Source organism: Eschrichtius robustus, chromosome X (assembly GCF_028021215.1).
Source record: "Eschrichtius robustus isolate mEscRob2 chromosome X, mEscRob2.pri, whole genome shotgun sequence".
NCBI classification, from domain to species: domain Eukaryota; kingdom Metazoa; phylum Chordata; class Mammalia; order Artiodactyla; family Eschrichtiidae; genus Eschrichtius; species Eschrichtius robustus.
Genome location: NC_090845.1, coordinates 61,937,721 through 61,953,756, shown reverse-complemented (window position 1 = coordinate 61,953,756; position 16,036 = coordinate 61,937,721). Strand labels below are relative to the sequence as shown.

Sequence of the window (16,036 nt, the reverse complement as noted above, 5' to 3'; positions counted from 1 at the left end):
CACCAGTCAAACAGGTGGCACTGTTGCCACCTACAGGAGGCTGTGCGGGTCCTCTCCCAAGGCCTGCAGCTGCTCTGTGGCCTGTGGTGTCCGTGCCTGGTCGGGTGGGAAGACGGGAGGGGGGAAGGGGGAGGGCGAGCAGATCTGCTTCTTTACTCGCTGCCGGTCAGGGGGCTTGGGGTGAGGAATTCCTTTGTGCAGCTTTCCCCATCCCTCTGTCCCTCCTCCTGTTCTCCTCTTAGTCACTGCTGGGGCTTTGTCCCGGCTCAGGGAGGCGAGGGCTGAGGGCGCGGGCGGGCGGGAAGCTGGGGGGAGGTGACCACACAACTTTGCAACTTGGCAGTGAGGAGAAGGGGCCCAGCCAGCCCCCTGGAAAGGGGTGTGTACGTGTGCGAGGAAGTCTCGCATCCAGTCTCAAGCTCCCTGGGAGGATAGCCTTAATTCATCAGCCTCCCTTCCCTCTTGGGATCTTGCTTCTGCTTCTGCAAGGTGCATCTAGACGGGAACTCAGAGTTGCACGCCACTTCTTGTTTCACCCAGTTTCTGGACCAGGGGTCTCCGTGGGCCTTATGGGGCCTGGGTGGTACTAGCAGCCCTTCCCTTTCCCCCCTCACCCCAGAAAGGAGATGCTCATTCAAGATGTGCTGAGATTTGCATCTTTTTCGCTGCTTTGACCCCAAGGCATCTACCGTCTCTTTCCAAGAATCATTTGAGGAGTGTATAGTGGTATGGTCACTGGCTTTTGGAAGATGAATACATATAAAAGACACTTTTACCACACCATCAGCAGGGGAGGGATGGCCAGCAGGCCGTAGAGTCAGCTTAGTGCTAAAGCACAGGGCTCTGGGTGGGCCAGGGACTGGGGGCTGGCTTGATTGACTTTCCCTCTCAACCTTTTGGCTGAGGCAGTGGCTCGATGCCTGGGGGCTAGTGTAGTGTTGGTGGGAAAGAATGTCTTCTCTGGGGATAAGCTCATTTACCCCTCCCCCCAGACGCACTGGATTTGGAACAGTGAGAAGGAAGACCTGCTCTCTTAGGCCAAGAGCCTGCCCCCTCCTTCTCTGCCTTCCCATTGTATCCAGAGGCTCTAGTTGGCAATGGCAAAGGCTCCCTTGCTCCCTCGGCATTAAAATGCAAAGAGAAGCAGGGCTGCTTGCTGGCAGGAGGCCAGAAAGGGCTGCAGGGTCACCTAGTCCCGAAGGCTTCGCTCTAGGCAGGTTGTCCTTCAGTTTCCTTTGCTTGGACTCTGTTGGCTTCTGGAGGAGTCTTGGCTTTCATGTGCCAAATTCTGGGGGGTACTTTGGGAGCTTCGTTCGGGGCAGGGGGCTGGGACTCAGAATGCATGGATATGACGCTCAGGGCTTGTGAACTCCTGAGAAGGCTGCAGGGCCAGGGCTGGCTCCCTCTTCGCCTTAAGCAGAGATGAAGAACCCAGATGCAGAGTGAGGAGTAAGCCGCGCCCATCCTCTTCCCTTTCAAAGGAGGAAGCAGGGTGTAAGTGCAGTGCTGTCCGGGGGCTGGGCAGCAGTACGATCCCATGCCCAGGCGACTCCAAATCAGGCCGCAGGCTGTCAGTAATGGCCACCACTGCCGATCTAGAGTCAGCTAAGAACTTTTGGTGTCAGACCTGGGTTCAAGTCCTAGCTCGATTACTCGTTAGCTTTGTGACTTTAGTGAAGTGACTTAACGTCTTTGTATCTCAGTTTTCTCATCTGCAAAATGAGACCTATTCACCTTGAACTTTTTTGTGAGGAGCAAATAAAATTGTGGCAAGCACATGGAGATGCTTGGTAAATATGGTTCCTTCCTCCAAAATCTGGAGGTCAGGCAGCCTCTACAGTGAAGGTCAGGCCACTGGACTTGCTAGCATTATTCTAACCTCCTGAGATAACAGAGCAACATGAAGACACATGACTTGCTGCTCCATACTCCCCTCAGGGGATGAGGGCTGCTACAAGGCAGTGGGGCTTGGGCACCTGCACTGACTTTCCTTAATAGCGTTCCCAGGGGCGGAGGAACACAGGTTGAAATTGTATTTCTCCCTCTAGCACAGAAGACTCTTTCCAAACAGCAGATGGACTAAGATTTATTTATTTACTTAACATTAACATTTAAAAAGATTTCATTTACCTCAGCAACTTGAAAGACAATTGAGTGTACTATTAAAACACTTGAAATCCAGAGACAAGGAAGATCCCAGCACCATTCTGGAGGTGGCGTGAAGATCTGTGCCAGGCCTCCAACCTAGGCTAGGCTCTGCCATGAAACTGAGACAACCTAAAGATAAGACAGCCTTGGCCTCGTTCCCACTGGGAGACAGCCCTAACTGCTCATGAGTAAGACAGAGCTAGATTGTACTGAGGACTGGTTCCTCATGAGTCATCAGGAAGGTCAGTTGGCTCTCTCTTCAGCAGGTAGCTTAGCACCCTTCTGGAGAGGAGAGTAGTCGTCAGGGGCTGGGGGACTGGGCATGAAGTTGCCAACATCCAACAAAGGTTCCCTCTTTTTCAGTAACGTGCTGTTCCTTTTTTCAACAGCAAGAAACCTGAAATCAAGAGGAATCATGAAAAAAACACCCCTTCTGGCTGCAACCTGAAGGCATCTCCCAAGCCAGACCGGGGCAGATATGATGAGTCCAACTTCAGTGGGCCTCTTCTTCAATGGGGGAGCAGCCAGAGAAGAAGCTGGTATTGCTGGCCAGAGCTCGTTTCTTTTTCTTCCCTGGAGCTTTATTTTCTTGGGATTCTGTTGCTACATGTTTTGACTCTGGGAGGCCAAGGGAGGAGGCACCTGGAGCCGTGTTGTTTAACAGCACCTGCTCCACATCACACATCTCTTTCAGGATCTAGGAAGGACAGAGACAGCTATGACTAGATCTGGCGTAGGGACAGAGGCTCAGCGCAGCCTAGCCACTACAGATGTTTAGCACACTCCCAGTGGTATGACGTGACCCCCCCACCCCCCAAATCGCTCTGTTGAAAAAACCAGACTCTAGCAGATGCCCGGTTCCCAGTTCCCAGCAAGCTGATCGTACCTTTACCTCCTTTTCTCCCACAGCTCTCTGTCAGCGCTAATGCAGAGATGGACGCTAATACATTTGGAAACACCTGGCTTTTAGGCCACCTACCTTGCTGTTGGGAGTGGCACAGACAGGGTTAAAGAAGCTCAATCCTGGGGTCACCTCTGTGGGATCCTCCAGTTTGAAGGAGCCTTCAGAATCCCGAGTCCGCTCAACAGTGCCCAAGCTATCCTGAGAATCAAGCAGACAGGGATACTAGAAATTCAGCTACTAGGGTTACACAATCAGTCTGCTCCCCTTCAGCCAGTGAGGTACCAGCTCTGAGGGCCTCATCAGTCAGTGTAAGCAGGTCTTAGGGTGACCCTGCTTGGGGAGGTCACAGTGCTCAAAAGCAGCCTCTGAAGGCAAAGGACTGGGTAGGAGAGCGGCACAGGACACATCATGAGGCAAGGTTTAAAACGAGGCTGAGCCTTGGTCATTTCTTTGATTAATCCTCTCCCCTCCCCAATCTACAATATACTTTTTAGCATTTCTACAGAGTGTTGCCTGTATTGGTCTTCCTTTCAGAGAGGAAGCTGAGGCCAAGAGAGAGAAGTTGCTTAGGTAACAAGGCGACTCTGTGGTAGAGCCTGGATTAGAATTATAGCCTGTTCTCATGGAAACTGAACTGGATTAAGAGTCAGGAAGCCTGAGGTCTAATCTTAGCTGCCATGACCAGCTGTATAATATCACGCGAGTCACTGAAGCTTATCTCTGGGCCTTAGTTTCCTTCTCTGTAAAATGGCAGTATTGGACTAGATCAGTGGTTTTCCAACTGAAATTCTAAGAGGAAACTCGATATATAAACAAGTAAAGAGCAAGTTGCTTTGGTTGGCACAGGGTCAAACTGAGCTGGGCCACACTCCTCTGCCTGGAAGCACTTCCATGGAGCCACTATAGGACTCTAGAACCCAAACTGAGAAAAGCACAGGCATAGAGAATCCTGAAGGTCCTTCTGCAATGCTACTTCTACAGTTCTTAGCCTGACCTCTAGCTTGCCACCTTAGTCCTCTAATGACTACCTACCTCAGAAGTTTTTTTAATAGAAGACCCAGGGCAAAACTGCGCCCATATAGATGGTTAAGAAATGCACGGTGAACTAGTCTTGCTAAAATTCCTGTGTATCACACAGAGAGCAGTAGGAATGAGCTTTTGCCGTGGGCACAGGTAGGCATAAGGCAAGTTCGGGCATCTGACCTGCTTGGTGCTGCACTTCTCAGTACACATTTCGTTTCTCTGAGTTTGCTATCCCTGGGAGCAAAAAAGAACAGCTACAGTTAACTTGGCTCAGAACAGTGCCTATCAGAAAGACCAAGTTCCTGTGGGTCTTTTCCTAGAGCCATGGAATAGCTGGTTCCCATGGAGAAGGTCTAAGTAACTAATGTCTCAAGATGTCAGAAGGATTAACTTCCTTCCTGGAAGCTGCTACCTCAGCACGTGGCCCTTAAAATTCCAGCTAAGCCTCTGGACTAGTTTGACCCTGCATGGCTGTATGCCTGTAAATGCTTGCTCTACTGTTCCTTGCTTGTGCCTTAGACACTGTACAGAAATTTTACAGCCAAGGCTAGGGGTGGGGAGCTGCATATCTGGGAATCTCCTGGGAGGGGCTGTGGCTTCTGAAGGGGTTGTGTGGACAGGCTAGCAGCAAGGAAGAAGGACTGAGAAGCGAAATGTCTTTTTCTGGTTGCAGGAGAAGGGTAGGAAGGGCTGTGCAGGAGACTCTGGCTTTCAGGAGGGAAGGTAGAAGAAAAGGGCAGAAACTGCTGGGAGATCTGAAAGGATGGTGAGGGACGACAGCACTGATCCTACCTTGCCTTGCTGACGGTTCCTACACTTTGTGGGGTCACAGCTGCAGTCCGCACCACAGTCCAACTTCTGTCTCCTGCACCCGCACTGCTTGTTCCCACACCAGCCCTTGCAGGAACACTGCAAAGCAGGTTTGTAGAAAGACACATTACTGAGTCAGAAGACTAGGTTTGAAGTACCTTCCCTGCATTCTCAGGCCATTCTAGAAAAACTGGAAAGTACCATCAACTTTACTAAGCTTCTATCTCCTCAGTCCTCTCTTTAGTGAAACAATGATCACCAAGAACCCCCATAGGTTTTCTAAGAACAAGTCATGCCACACTTTTGGGATAGTATACTTGAAAGACGGATTGGATGGATACCATAATAACGCAGGGAAACTGACAAAGATCCTCATGATGATTTTATGGCCAAAGTGAAGAACTATGAGATGAATGGGAGTAGAATTAGGCATATTTAAGGACTGAGTATAGTTGCTCAGTATCCTTAGATCTACCCAGCTGTACTTTCATCCAACTCACATTTCTACAGTTTGTTAGTGTCAGCCTAGGCTTTGTCCTCAGCAGTTTAACCATTCAACATTTTAATAAATCACTGATGATATGAAATAAAATCATTTACATTTGTATAGCACTTTACAGTTTTCCGAGTACTTTCATATATAGAAATGCAAAATCTCATTTGAATCTCATAGCCAGTCTACAAGGTAGGCATATTTATCAGCTGTAACAATGACACAAAGCTGGAAGGATGATTAATATGTAAGATAATAGAATCACAATTCAAAAATATTTTGACTGGCTGGAATTATGGGCTGGAAGCAGACAGAAAAGTTATAACAGGGATAAATGTAAGTCTGGCATTAAGTTCCCCCCAAATCAGCCATATAAATGTAATGTTCTGGGGGGGGGGAGATCTGGCTTAAAAGTAGTTTGTGCAGGGAATTCCCTGGCGGTCCAGTGGTTAGGACCCGGAGCTTTCACTGCCGAGGGCCCAAGGGCCCAGGTTCAATCCCTGGTTGGGGAACTAAGATCCCACAAGCAAGAATGGAGCCCGCGCTTACACAGAGCTGGAACTCCTGGCTTGGGGTCTCTTCCCTCTGCCGTCACTGAACTGCCCTGGAGCCCGAGCGGAGGGCGGCCTCACTGAGGCTGTCGGCTCTGGACGGGTCCCAGCAGCCGAAGCCATGACAGTCCTGGGGACCATGGGACGGATCACTCATCCTGGGGTAAGCCAGCTGCCATGTCATGAGGACACTCAAGCAGCCCTAAGGAGAGATCCATGTGGCAAGGAACTGAGGCCTCCTACCCACAGCCACATGACCGTGTGGATGACAGGCTCTTGGTGCTCCAGCCAGGCATCAGGGCTGTGCCTCTGAGGTGGGAGAGCCAAGTTCAGGACACTGGTCCACAAGAGACCTCCCAGCTCCATGTAATATCAAACGGCGAAAATCTCCCAGAGATCTCCATCTCAACGCCAAGACCCAGCTCCACTCAACGACCAGCAAGCTACAGTGCTGGACACCCTCTGCCAAACAACTAGCAAGACAGGAACACAGTCCCATCCATTAGCAGAGAGGCTGGCTAAAATAATAAAAAGGCCACAGACATCCCAAAACACACCACCAGATGTGGACCTGCCCACCAGAAAGACAAGATTCAGCCTCATCCACCAGAACACAAGCACTAGTCCCCTCCACCAGGAAGCCTACACAACCCACTGAACCAACCTTAGCCACTGGGGACAGACACCAAAAACAATGGGAACGACGAACCTGCAGCCTGCGAAAAGGAGACCCCAAACACAGTAAGTTAAGCAAAATGAGAAGACAGAGAGACACACAGCAGATGAAGGAGCAAGGCAAACACCCGCCAGACCTAACAAATGAAGAGGAAATAGGCAGCCTACTTGAAAAAGAATTCAGAATAATGATAGCAAAGATGATCCAAAATCTTGGAAATAGAATGGAGAAAATACAAGAAACATTTAACAAGGAGTTAGAAGAACTAAAGAGCAAACAAACAGTGATGAACAACACAATAAATGAAATTAAAAATTCTCTAGAAGGGATGAATAGCAGAATAACCAAGGCAGAAGAACGGATAAGTGACCTGGAAGATAAAATAGTGGAAATAACTAGTGCAGAGCAGAATAAAGAAAGAAGAATGAAAAGAATTGAGGACAGTCTCAGAGACCTCTGGGACAACATTAAATGCACCAACATTCGAATTATAGGGGTCCCAGAAGAAGAAGAGAAAAAGAAAGGGACTGAGAAAATATTTGAAGAGATTATAGTTGAAAACTTCCCTAATATGGGAAAGGAAATCGTTAATCAAGTCCAGGAAGCACAAAGAGTCCCATACAGGATAAATCCAAGGAGAAACACGCCAGGACACATATAAATCAAACTATCAAAAATTAAATACAGGGCTTCCCTGGTGGTGCAGTGGTTAAGAATCCACCTGCCAATGCAGGGGACATGGGTTCTAGCCCTGTTCTGGGAAGATCCCACATGCTGCTGAGTAACTAAGCCCGTGCGCCACAACTACTGAGCCTGCGCTCTAGAGCCCACGAGCCACAACTACTGAAGCCTGCGTGTCTAGAGCCCATGATCCACAGCAAGAGAAGCCACCACAATGAGAGGCCCGTGCACCGCAACGAAGAGTAGGCCCTGCTTGCCGCAACTAGAGAAAGCCCACTCACAGCAATGAAGACCTAACGCAGCCAAGATAAATAAATTAATTAATTAATTAATAAAAAGTACTTCTTTAAAAAAAAAAGAAAAAAAAATTAAATACAAAGAAAAAATATTAAAAGCAGCAAGGGAAAATCAACAAATAACACATAAGGGAATCCCCATAAGGTTAACAGCTGATCTTTCAGCAGAAACCCTGCAAGCCAGAGGGAGTGGCAGGACATATTTAACGTGATGAAGGAGAAAAACCTACAACCAAGATTACTCTACCCACCAAGGATCTCATTCAGATTCGATGGAGAAATTAAAACCTTTACAGACAAGCAAAAGCTGAGAGAGTTCAGCACCACCAAACCAGCTTTACAACAAATGCTAAAGGAACTTCTCTAGGCGGGAAACACAAGAGAAGGAAAAGACCTACAATAACAAACCCAAAACAATTAAGAAAATGGTCATAGGAACATACATATCGATAATCACCTTAAATGAAAATGGATTAAATGCTCCAACCAAAAGACATAGACTGGCTGAATGGATACAAAAACAAGACCCATATATATGCTGTCTACAAGAGACCCACCTCAGACCTAGGGACACATACAGACTGAAAGTGAGGGGATGGAAAAAGATATTCCATGCAAATGGAAATCAAAGGAAAGCTGGAGTAGCAATTCTCATATCAGACAAAATAGACTTTAAAATAAAGACTATTATAAGAGATAAAGAAGGACATTACATAATGATCAAGGGATCAACCCAAGAAGAAGACATAAGAATTGTAAATATTTACGCACCCAACATAGGAACACCTCATACATAAGGCAAATACTAACAGCCATAAAAGGGGAAATCGACCGTAACACCATCATAGTAGGGGACTTTAACACCCCACTTTCACCAATGGACAGATCATCCAAAATGAAAATAAATAAGGCTTTAAATGATACAAGCTTTAAATGATACAAGCTTTAAATGATACAAGCTTTAAATGATACAAGCTTTAAATGATACAAGGCTTTAAATGATACAAGCTTTAAATGATACAAGCTTTAAATGATACATTAAACAAGATGGACTTAACTGATATTTATAGGACATTCCATCTCAAAACAGCAGACTACACTTTCTTCTCAATTGCACATGGAACATTCTCCAGGATAGATCATATCTTGGGTCACAAATCAAGCCTTGGTAAACTTAAGGAAATTGAAATCGTATCAAGTATCTTTTCCGACCACAATGCTGAGACTAGATATCAATTACAGGAAAAAATCTGTAAAAAATGCAAACACATGGAGGCTAAACAATACACTACTTAATAACGAAGAGATCCCTGAAGAAATCAAAGAGAAAATCAAAAAACACGTAGAAACAAATGACAATGAAAACACGATGACCCAAAACCTATGGGATGCAGCAAAAGCAGTTCTAAGAGGGAAGTTTATAGCAATACAATCCTACCTTAAGAAAAAAGAAACCACTCAAATAAACAACCTAACCTTACACCTAAAGCAATTAGAGAAAGAAGAACAAAAAAACCCCAAAGTTAGCAGAAGGAAAGAAATCATAAAGATCAGATCAGAAAGAAATGAAAAAGAAATGAAGGACACTATAGCAAAGATCAATAAAACTAAAAGCTGGTTCTTTGAGAAGATAAACAAAACTGATAAACCATTAGCCAGACTCATCAAGAAGAAAAAGGGAGAAGACTTAAATCAATAGAATTAGAAAAGAAAAAGGAGAAGTAACAACTGACACTGAAGAAATACAAAGGATCATAAGAGATTACTACAAGCAACTATACGCCAATAAAATGGACAACCTGGAAGAAATGGACAAATTCTTAGAAATGCACCACCTTCCAAGACTGAACCAGGAAGAAACGGAAAATATGAACAGACCAATCACAAGCACTGAAATTGAAACTGTGATTAAAAATCTTCCAACAAACAAAAGCCCAGGAACAGATGGCTTCACAGGCGAATTGTATCAAACATTTAGAGAAGAGCTAACACCCATCCTTCTCAAACTCTTCCAAAATATAGCAGAAGAAGGAACACTCCCAAAGTCATTCTACGAGGCCACCATCACCCTGATACCAAAACCAGACAAAGATGTCACAAAGAAAAAAAACTACAGGCCAATATCACTGATGAAAATAGATGCAAGAATCCTCAACAAAATACTAGCAAACAGAATCCAACAGCACATTAAAAGGATCATACACCATGATCAAGTGGGGTTTTTCCCAGGAATTCAAGGATTCTTCAATATATGCAAATCAATCAATGTGATATACCATATTAACAAACTGAAGGAGAAAAACCATATGATCATCTCAATAGATGCAGAGAAAGCTTTCGACAAAATTCAACACCCATTTATGATAAAAACACTCCAGAAAGTAGGCATAGAGGGAACTTTCCTCAACATAATAAAGGCCATATATGACAAACCCACAGCCAACATCGCCCTCAATGGTGAAAAACTGAAACCATTTCCACTAAGATCAGGAACAAGACAAGGTTGCCCACTCTCACCACTGTTATTCAACATAGTTTTGGAAGTTTTAGCCACAGCAATCAGAGAAGAAAAAGAAATAAAAGGAATCCAAATCGGAAAAGAAGTAAAACTGTCACTGTTTGCAGATGACATGATACTATACATAGAGTACCCTAAAGATGCCACCAGAAAACTACTAGAGCTAATCAATGAATTTGGTAAAGTAGCAGGATACAAAATTAATGCACAGAAATCTCTTGCATTCCTATACACTAAAGATGAAAAATCTGAAAGTGAAATTAAGAAAACACTCCCATTCACCACTGCAACAAAAAGAATAAAATACCTAGGAATAAACCTACCTAAGGAGACAAAAGACCTGTATGCAGAAAACTATAAGACACTGATGAAAGAAATTAAAGATGATACAAATAGATGGCGAGATATACCATGTTCTTGGATTGGAAGAATCAACATTGTGAAAATGACTGTACTGTACTCAAAGCAATCTACAGATTCAATGCAATCCCTATCAAACCACCACTGGCATTTTTCACAGAACTAGAACAAAAAATTTCACAATTTCCATGGAAACACAAAAGACCGCAAATAGCCAAAGCAAACTTGAGAAAGAACAACGGAGCTGGAGGAATCAGGCTCCCTGACTTCAGACTATACTACAAAGCTACGGTAATCAAGACAGTATGGTACTGGCACAAAAACAGAAACATAGATCAGTGGAACAGGATAGAAAGCCCACAGATAAACCCACGCACATATGGTCACCTTATCTTTGATAAAGGAGGCAAGCATATACAGTGGAGAAAAGACAGCCTCTTCAATAATCGGTGCTGGGAAAACTGGACAGCTACGTGTAAAAGAATGAAATTAGAACACTCCCTAACACCATACACAAAAATAAACTCAAAATGGATTAAAGACCTAAATGTAAGGCCAGACACTATCAAACTCTTAGAGGAAAACATAGGCAGAACAGTCTATGACATAAATTACAGCAAGATCCTTTTTGACCCACCTCCTAGAGAAATGGAAATAAAAACACAAATAAACAAATGGGACCTAATGAAACTTAAAAGCTTTTGCACAGCAAAGGAAACCATAAACAAGACCAAAAGACAACCCTCAGAATGGGAGAAAATATTTGCAAATGAAGCAACTGACAAAGGATTCATCTCCAAAATTTACAAGCAGCTCATTCAGCTCAATATCAAAAAAACGAACAACCCAATCCAAAAATGGGCAGAAGACCTAAACAGACATTTCTCCAAAGAAGATATACAGATTGCCAACAAACACATGAAAGAATGCTCAACATCATTAATCATTAGAGAAATGCAAATCAAAACTACAATGAGATATCATTTCACACCACTCAGAATGGCCATCATCAAAAAATGTACAAACAATAAATGCTGGAGAGGGTGTGGAGAAAAGGGAACCCTCTTGCACTGTTGGTGGGAATGTAAATTGATACAGCCACTATGGAGAACAGTATGGACGTTCCTTAAAAAACTAAAAATAGAACTACCATACAACCCAGCAATCCCACTACTGGGCATATACCCTGAGAAAACCATAATTCAAAAAGAGTCATGTACCACAATGTTCATTGCAGCTCTATTTACAATAGCCAGGACATGGAAGCAACCTAAGTGTCCATCGACAGATGAATGGATAAAGAAGATGTGGCACATATATACAATGGAATATTACTCAGCCATAAAAAGAAACGAAATTGAGTTATTTGTAGTGAGGTGGATGGACCTAGAGTCTGTCATACAGAGTGAAGTTACGTCAGAAAGAGAAAAACAAATACAGTATGCTAACACATACATATGGAATCTAAAAAAAAAAAAAAAACGGTCATGAAGAACCTAGGGGCAAGACAGGAATAAAGACAGAGACCTACTAGAGAATGGACTTGAGGATACGGGGAGGAGGAAGGGTAACCTGGGACAAAGTGAGAGAGTGGCATGGACATATATACACTACCAAATGTAAAATACATAGCTAGTGGGAAGCAGCCGCAAGCACAGAGAGATCAGCTCGGTGCTTTGTGACCACCTAGAGGGGTGGGATAGGGAGGGTGGGAGGGAGGGAGACGCAAGAGGGAAGAGATATGGGGACATATGTATATGTATAACTGATTCCCTTTGTTATAAAGCAGAAACTAACACACCATTGTAAAGCAATTATACTCCAATAAAGATGTTAAAAAAAAAAAAAAAAAAGATCCCACAAGCTGCGCGGTACAGCCAAAAAAAAAAGTAGTTTGTGCAAAAAGGGACTAGGGATTTGAGGTGTCAGCAAGCTTCGTGAGTCAACAGTGTGAAATAGCTGTCAAAAAGCAAGTCAGTCAGGCAGAAATTTGGAGTTCAGAAATCACAGGGAGAGAATGTTTCACTAAACCCTGGGTCAGTCAGACTCCATTTGAAATGATATATCCTATTTTAGGGCCCCATAATTTTTTTTAGGCATATAAAAAGTGTAGACAATAACAAAACCCCACTAATATCCCCAACCCTCCCTTGATGAGTAAAATACAGATAGAACTGAAGCCTCCTGTCTACGCTTTCCTGATCCCCTTCACCTCCCTCCCTCCCAGGGGCAGTCTCTTGAATTAGGTACTTATTATCCTATGCATGCCTTTTTACCACATGTGAGTTTTTATCTAAAATATGTAAGGAATTATTTTACACACTTTTAAACTTTATATAAATGGTATCTTATCATCCGTTGATGCATGTAGCTCCTGTTCCATTCATTTTCACTCTGCGAGTATGCCACAATTTACCCATACTCCTCATAGTGCCATATTTCACACTTACAACAAGGCTGCAGTAGTAATAGCTGACATCACCGTGTGCCAGGCACTGTTACAAGTGCTTTCCATGTATTAAGCCCATTTTATCAATAAGTATGTTTCCTTGTGCACACATTCAGGAGTCCACTGTGCATATGTGCTTCATAAAGAGGGAATTAAACAAAAAGGGGGCGGGTGACCAGCATTATAGGAAGTGATGTTGTAAGAGAAATGGTGGAAGAAAGTAGGATAGTTTGGCTTGAAACAAATATAGGTGACAGAGCTCACAGAATGATGGATTAGAGTCAGAGGAGACCTCAGTGACCATCTAAAGCCTGATTTGATGTATGAAGCCCCACTCAAACATCCCTGGTCTTATTATCCAATGCTCTATTTATCCTGAGATGATAACAGTTTCTATATAACTTCTGACCTCAGGACCAAATTCTGCCATCTGGAATGACATGGAATCAATTTAACCCCACTTTCACAGCATATATGTTCAAACCCTGAGCATCATTTTCACTCCCCAGTCCCACTCTGTCCAAATCCTCTCACAGCTAAATATACCTAGCTCCCTCAATGATTCACCACATGACATGGTTTCCAAGAATTCTCACCACCTTGGCTATATACCAATTTGTCCAAGTTCATCTTTAATTGTGACATCCAGAAATGAGCATAACTTTCTAAATGTGGTGTGACCATCGTGAAGCAGATTGAGACAAACACCTCCCTTGTTATGAACTCCATAGTTCTGCTAATGAGTCCTAAAATCACAGTAGATTTTTTCCCTTGTCATATCTTTGTGGATTCATACTGCGTTTACAGTTAAATTCAAGCCCTCGAGTCTGTTTCATATGGACAACCATCACCATTGTTCTGTAGTTGTGAGGGTAAAAGAAACCATTAAAACATCTTCCCCCTCGCCCCCATTATGAGAATAATATATAGTACTTTATAAAATCTGAAAATCAAAACCATGATTTTTAATATTTAACAGTTGTATATAGTCTTTCATCATGTGGAAGTGTCAATTTACTTAACGTTATCTTATCTAACCTAACGTTAGATATTAAGATTGTTTTGAAAGAAATTGTTTGCCATTATAAATCATGTTACAGCAAATATCCTGGTACATAAATACAATCCAAATCTTACCATGATTGACAAGGCCTCTGACTACCCCTCTGACCTGACCCTGTACTGCACTCTCCCACTTCTCAGTATCCTCCAGCCTCACTGGCCTCTTCAGCTGTTCCTTGATAAGCCAAGCTCATTCCTGCCCTGAGGCCTTTGCATTTACTGTTTCCTTTTCCTGAAATGTTTTTCTCATTTTTTTTCCTGACTTGCTCCTTCACTTTGTTCAGATCTCAGCTTAAATATCTCCTCTTCAGAGAGGCCTCTCCCAAACACTCGTCCAAAGTACTCTTTTCCTGCCCCATCATTCTCTATGATTTGACTATATTTTCTTTTTATCTCTTATCATCTAAAATTATTTTATTTGTTTTTCTGGTCACTATGAGTCTCTCTCCACAAGAATGTCTTCAGTTTCATGAGGCCAAGGATTTTACCTGTCTTGTTTATTGCATCCTCAGCACCTAGAAGCGGTGCCTGATACATAGTTTGATGCTCAAAAAAGATTTATAAATCTTTTTACATATCAATGACTATTTCCTTAGTATAAATACCTATGTGTATAATTATTGAGCCAAAGGATAGGAACATTTTTAAGGCTTTTGATGCATATTTTCAAGTTGCTTTCCAGAAAGGTATGCCAAACTACACTTCTAACAACAACAGACAGGAATGCCCACCTTTGTCACCTTTGCCAACACTGGACATAACAAGAAAAACCCCCTAACTTTGCTTCTTTGAATAAGACAGAGCAAAAGACAGAGTTCTATGACATGTCCTAGAGACACCTCGCCAGGATGACATTGATCCATTGATTGCTACAGGCTGGGTATGGTCCTCTGACCATTTACACATTTATCTATATTATATGCCTCAAAAACACTCTATTACCCTGTCCATGTGTCTCTATTTTATCCAAAGTACAAGAGTGGCATCTGAAGGGCTATCATAAGGAAGAACAATTAGACAATTAGACTTTTACATAGCCAAGACTCACTGGGATGATTTATAGGACAGCTCAACAAGGAACTACTTTCCAACACCTACTTGGAATACAATGGGCTGCCCTGTCTCACGACTGTGAGCCTCCCCCTGCTAGATTGCTTGTTTCCAAGCAAGCAGAGGCTAGATAAACACCTGGGAGTGGTATTATAGAACAGTCATGACGTACATGACAGATGTATTCACACAAATGCCATGTGCACTAGCTTTAGCTTCATCCTATTTTCTCTCACACCAGGACGCAGATCAGAATATAAGAGAGGGAGCAAGATCTTGCCACAGACAAAATGTCAGATATGATGTATGTGGGGTGTGTGTGTATCACAACTGCTAGCAACCCACCAGCATGTCCCAACACCATAGCTGAGAACCACTATAATAGAGAGATTGTTTATATGAAAGAAGTGGGAAGTCGAGATGAAAGACCTCTGGGGTTCCTTTAAGCCGGTGGTTCTCAACCCTGGCTGCACATAAGAAATCTCTGGGAAGCTTTTCAAAAAGGCCAGGTCCCACCTCAGACCAATTAAATCAGAATTTAATTGGCCCCATCTGGGGGTGGGGTCCCAGGCTCCCTGTGTTTAAAAGCTCCCTGGGGGATCCTAACCGTGCAGCCAGGGTTGAGAATTATTTCTTTAGAGTCTATAATTCTTCTAGCACTGATTTCAGTGTTACATTATATCTCAGAATGATAAGATCTGGTAAAAATTGTAACATAAAGGATACCAGGCTAGGAATTAGGAGCCTTGGGCTCTAGTCTTATATTTAATACTTGGCATGACCTTGGACAAGTCACTCCATCCAAGTTTATCTCCATTCTTTCATGACTAGAGACCAGAATACCTCCTCCCTCTTTTCTGCCAAAGGGGACAAATGGGAATATTTGTAAAAATGCTTACAGTGCTTTAATAACAACACCAGCATGATATTTTATCCTTCACAAGGTGCTCTTGCATATATTCCTTCTTTTAACTTCTCAGATACCATATAACCCCATATAAAGGTAGTATTATTA

General features: G+C 43.3%; 1 protein-coding gene across 3 annotated transcripts in view; it reads right to left on the bottom strand.

Annotated features, from left to right (window-relative positions):
* Positions 1-2,060: 2,060 nt before the first annotated feature.
* Positions 2,061-16,036, bottom strand: part of KIF4A (kinesin family member 4A) — a 125,598-nt gene continuing 111,622 nt past the window's right edge. For all 3 annotated transcript variants that reach the window (XM_068533729.1, XM_068533730.1, XM_068533727.1), the window contains 3 exons: positions 4,868-4,984; positions 3,128-3,250; positions 2,061-2,845 (listed from right to left, as the gene is read on the bottom strand). In XM_068533729.1, the coding sequence (XP_068389830.1) occupies positions 2,642-2,845; positions 3,128-3,250; positions 4,868-4,984 (444 nt within the window). In that variant the 3' untranslated portion in view covers positions 2,061-2,641. The remainder of the gene's footprint in view (positions 2,846-3,127; positions 3,251-4,867; positions 4,985-16,036) is intronic.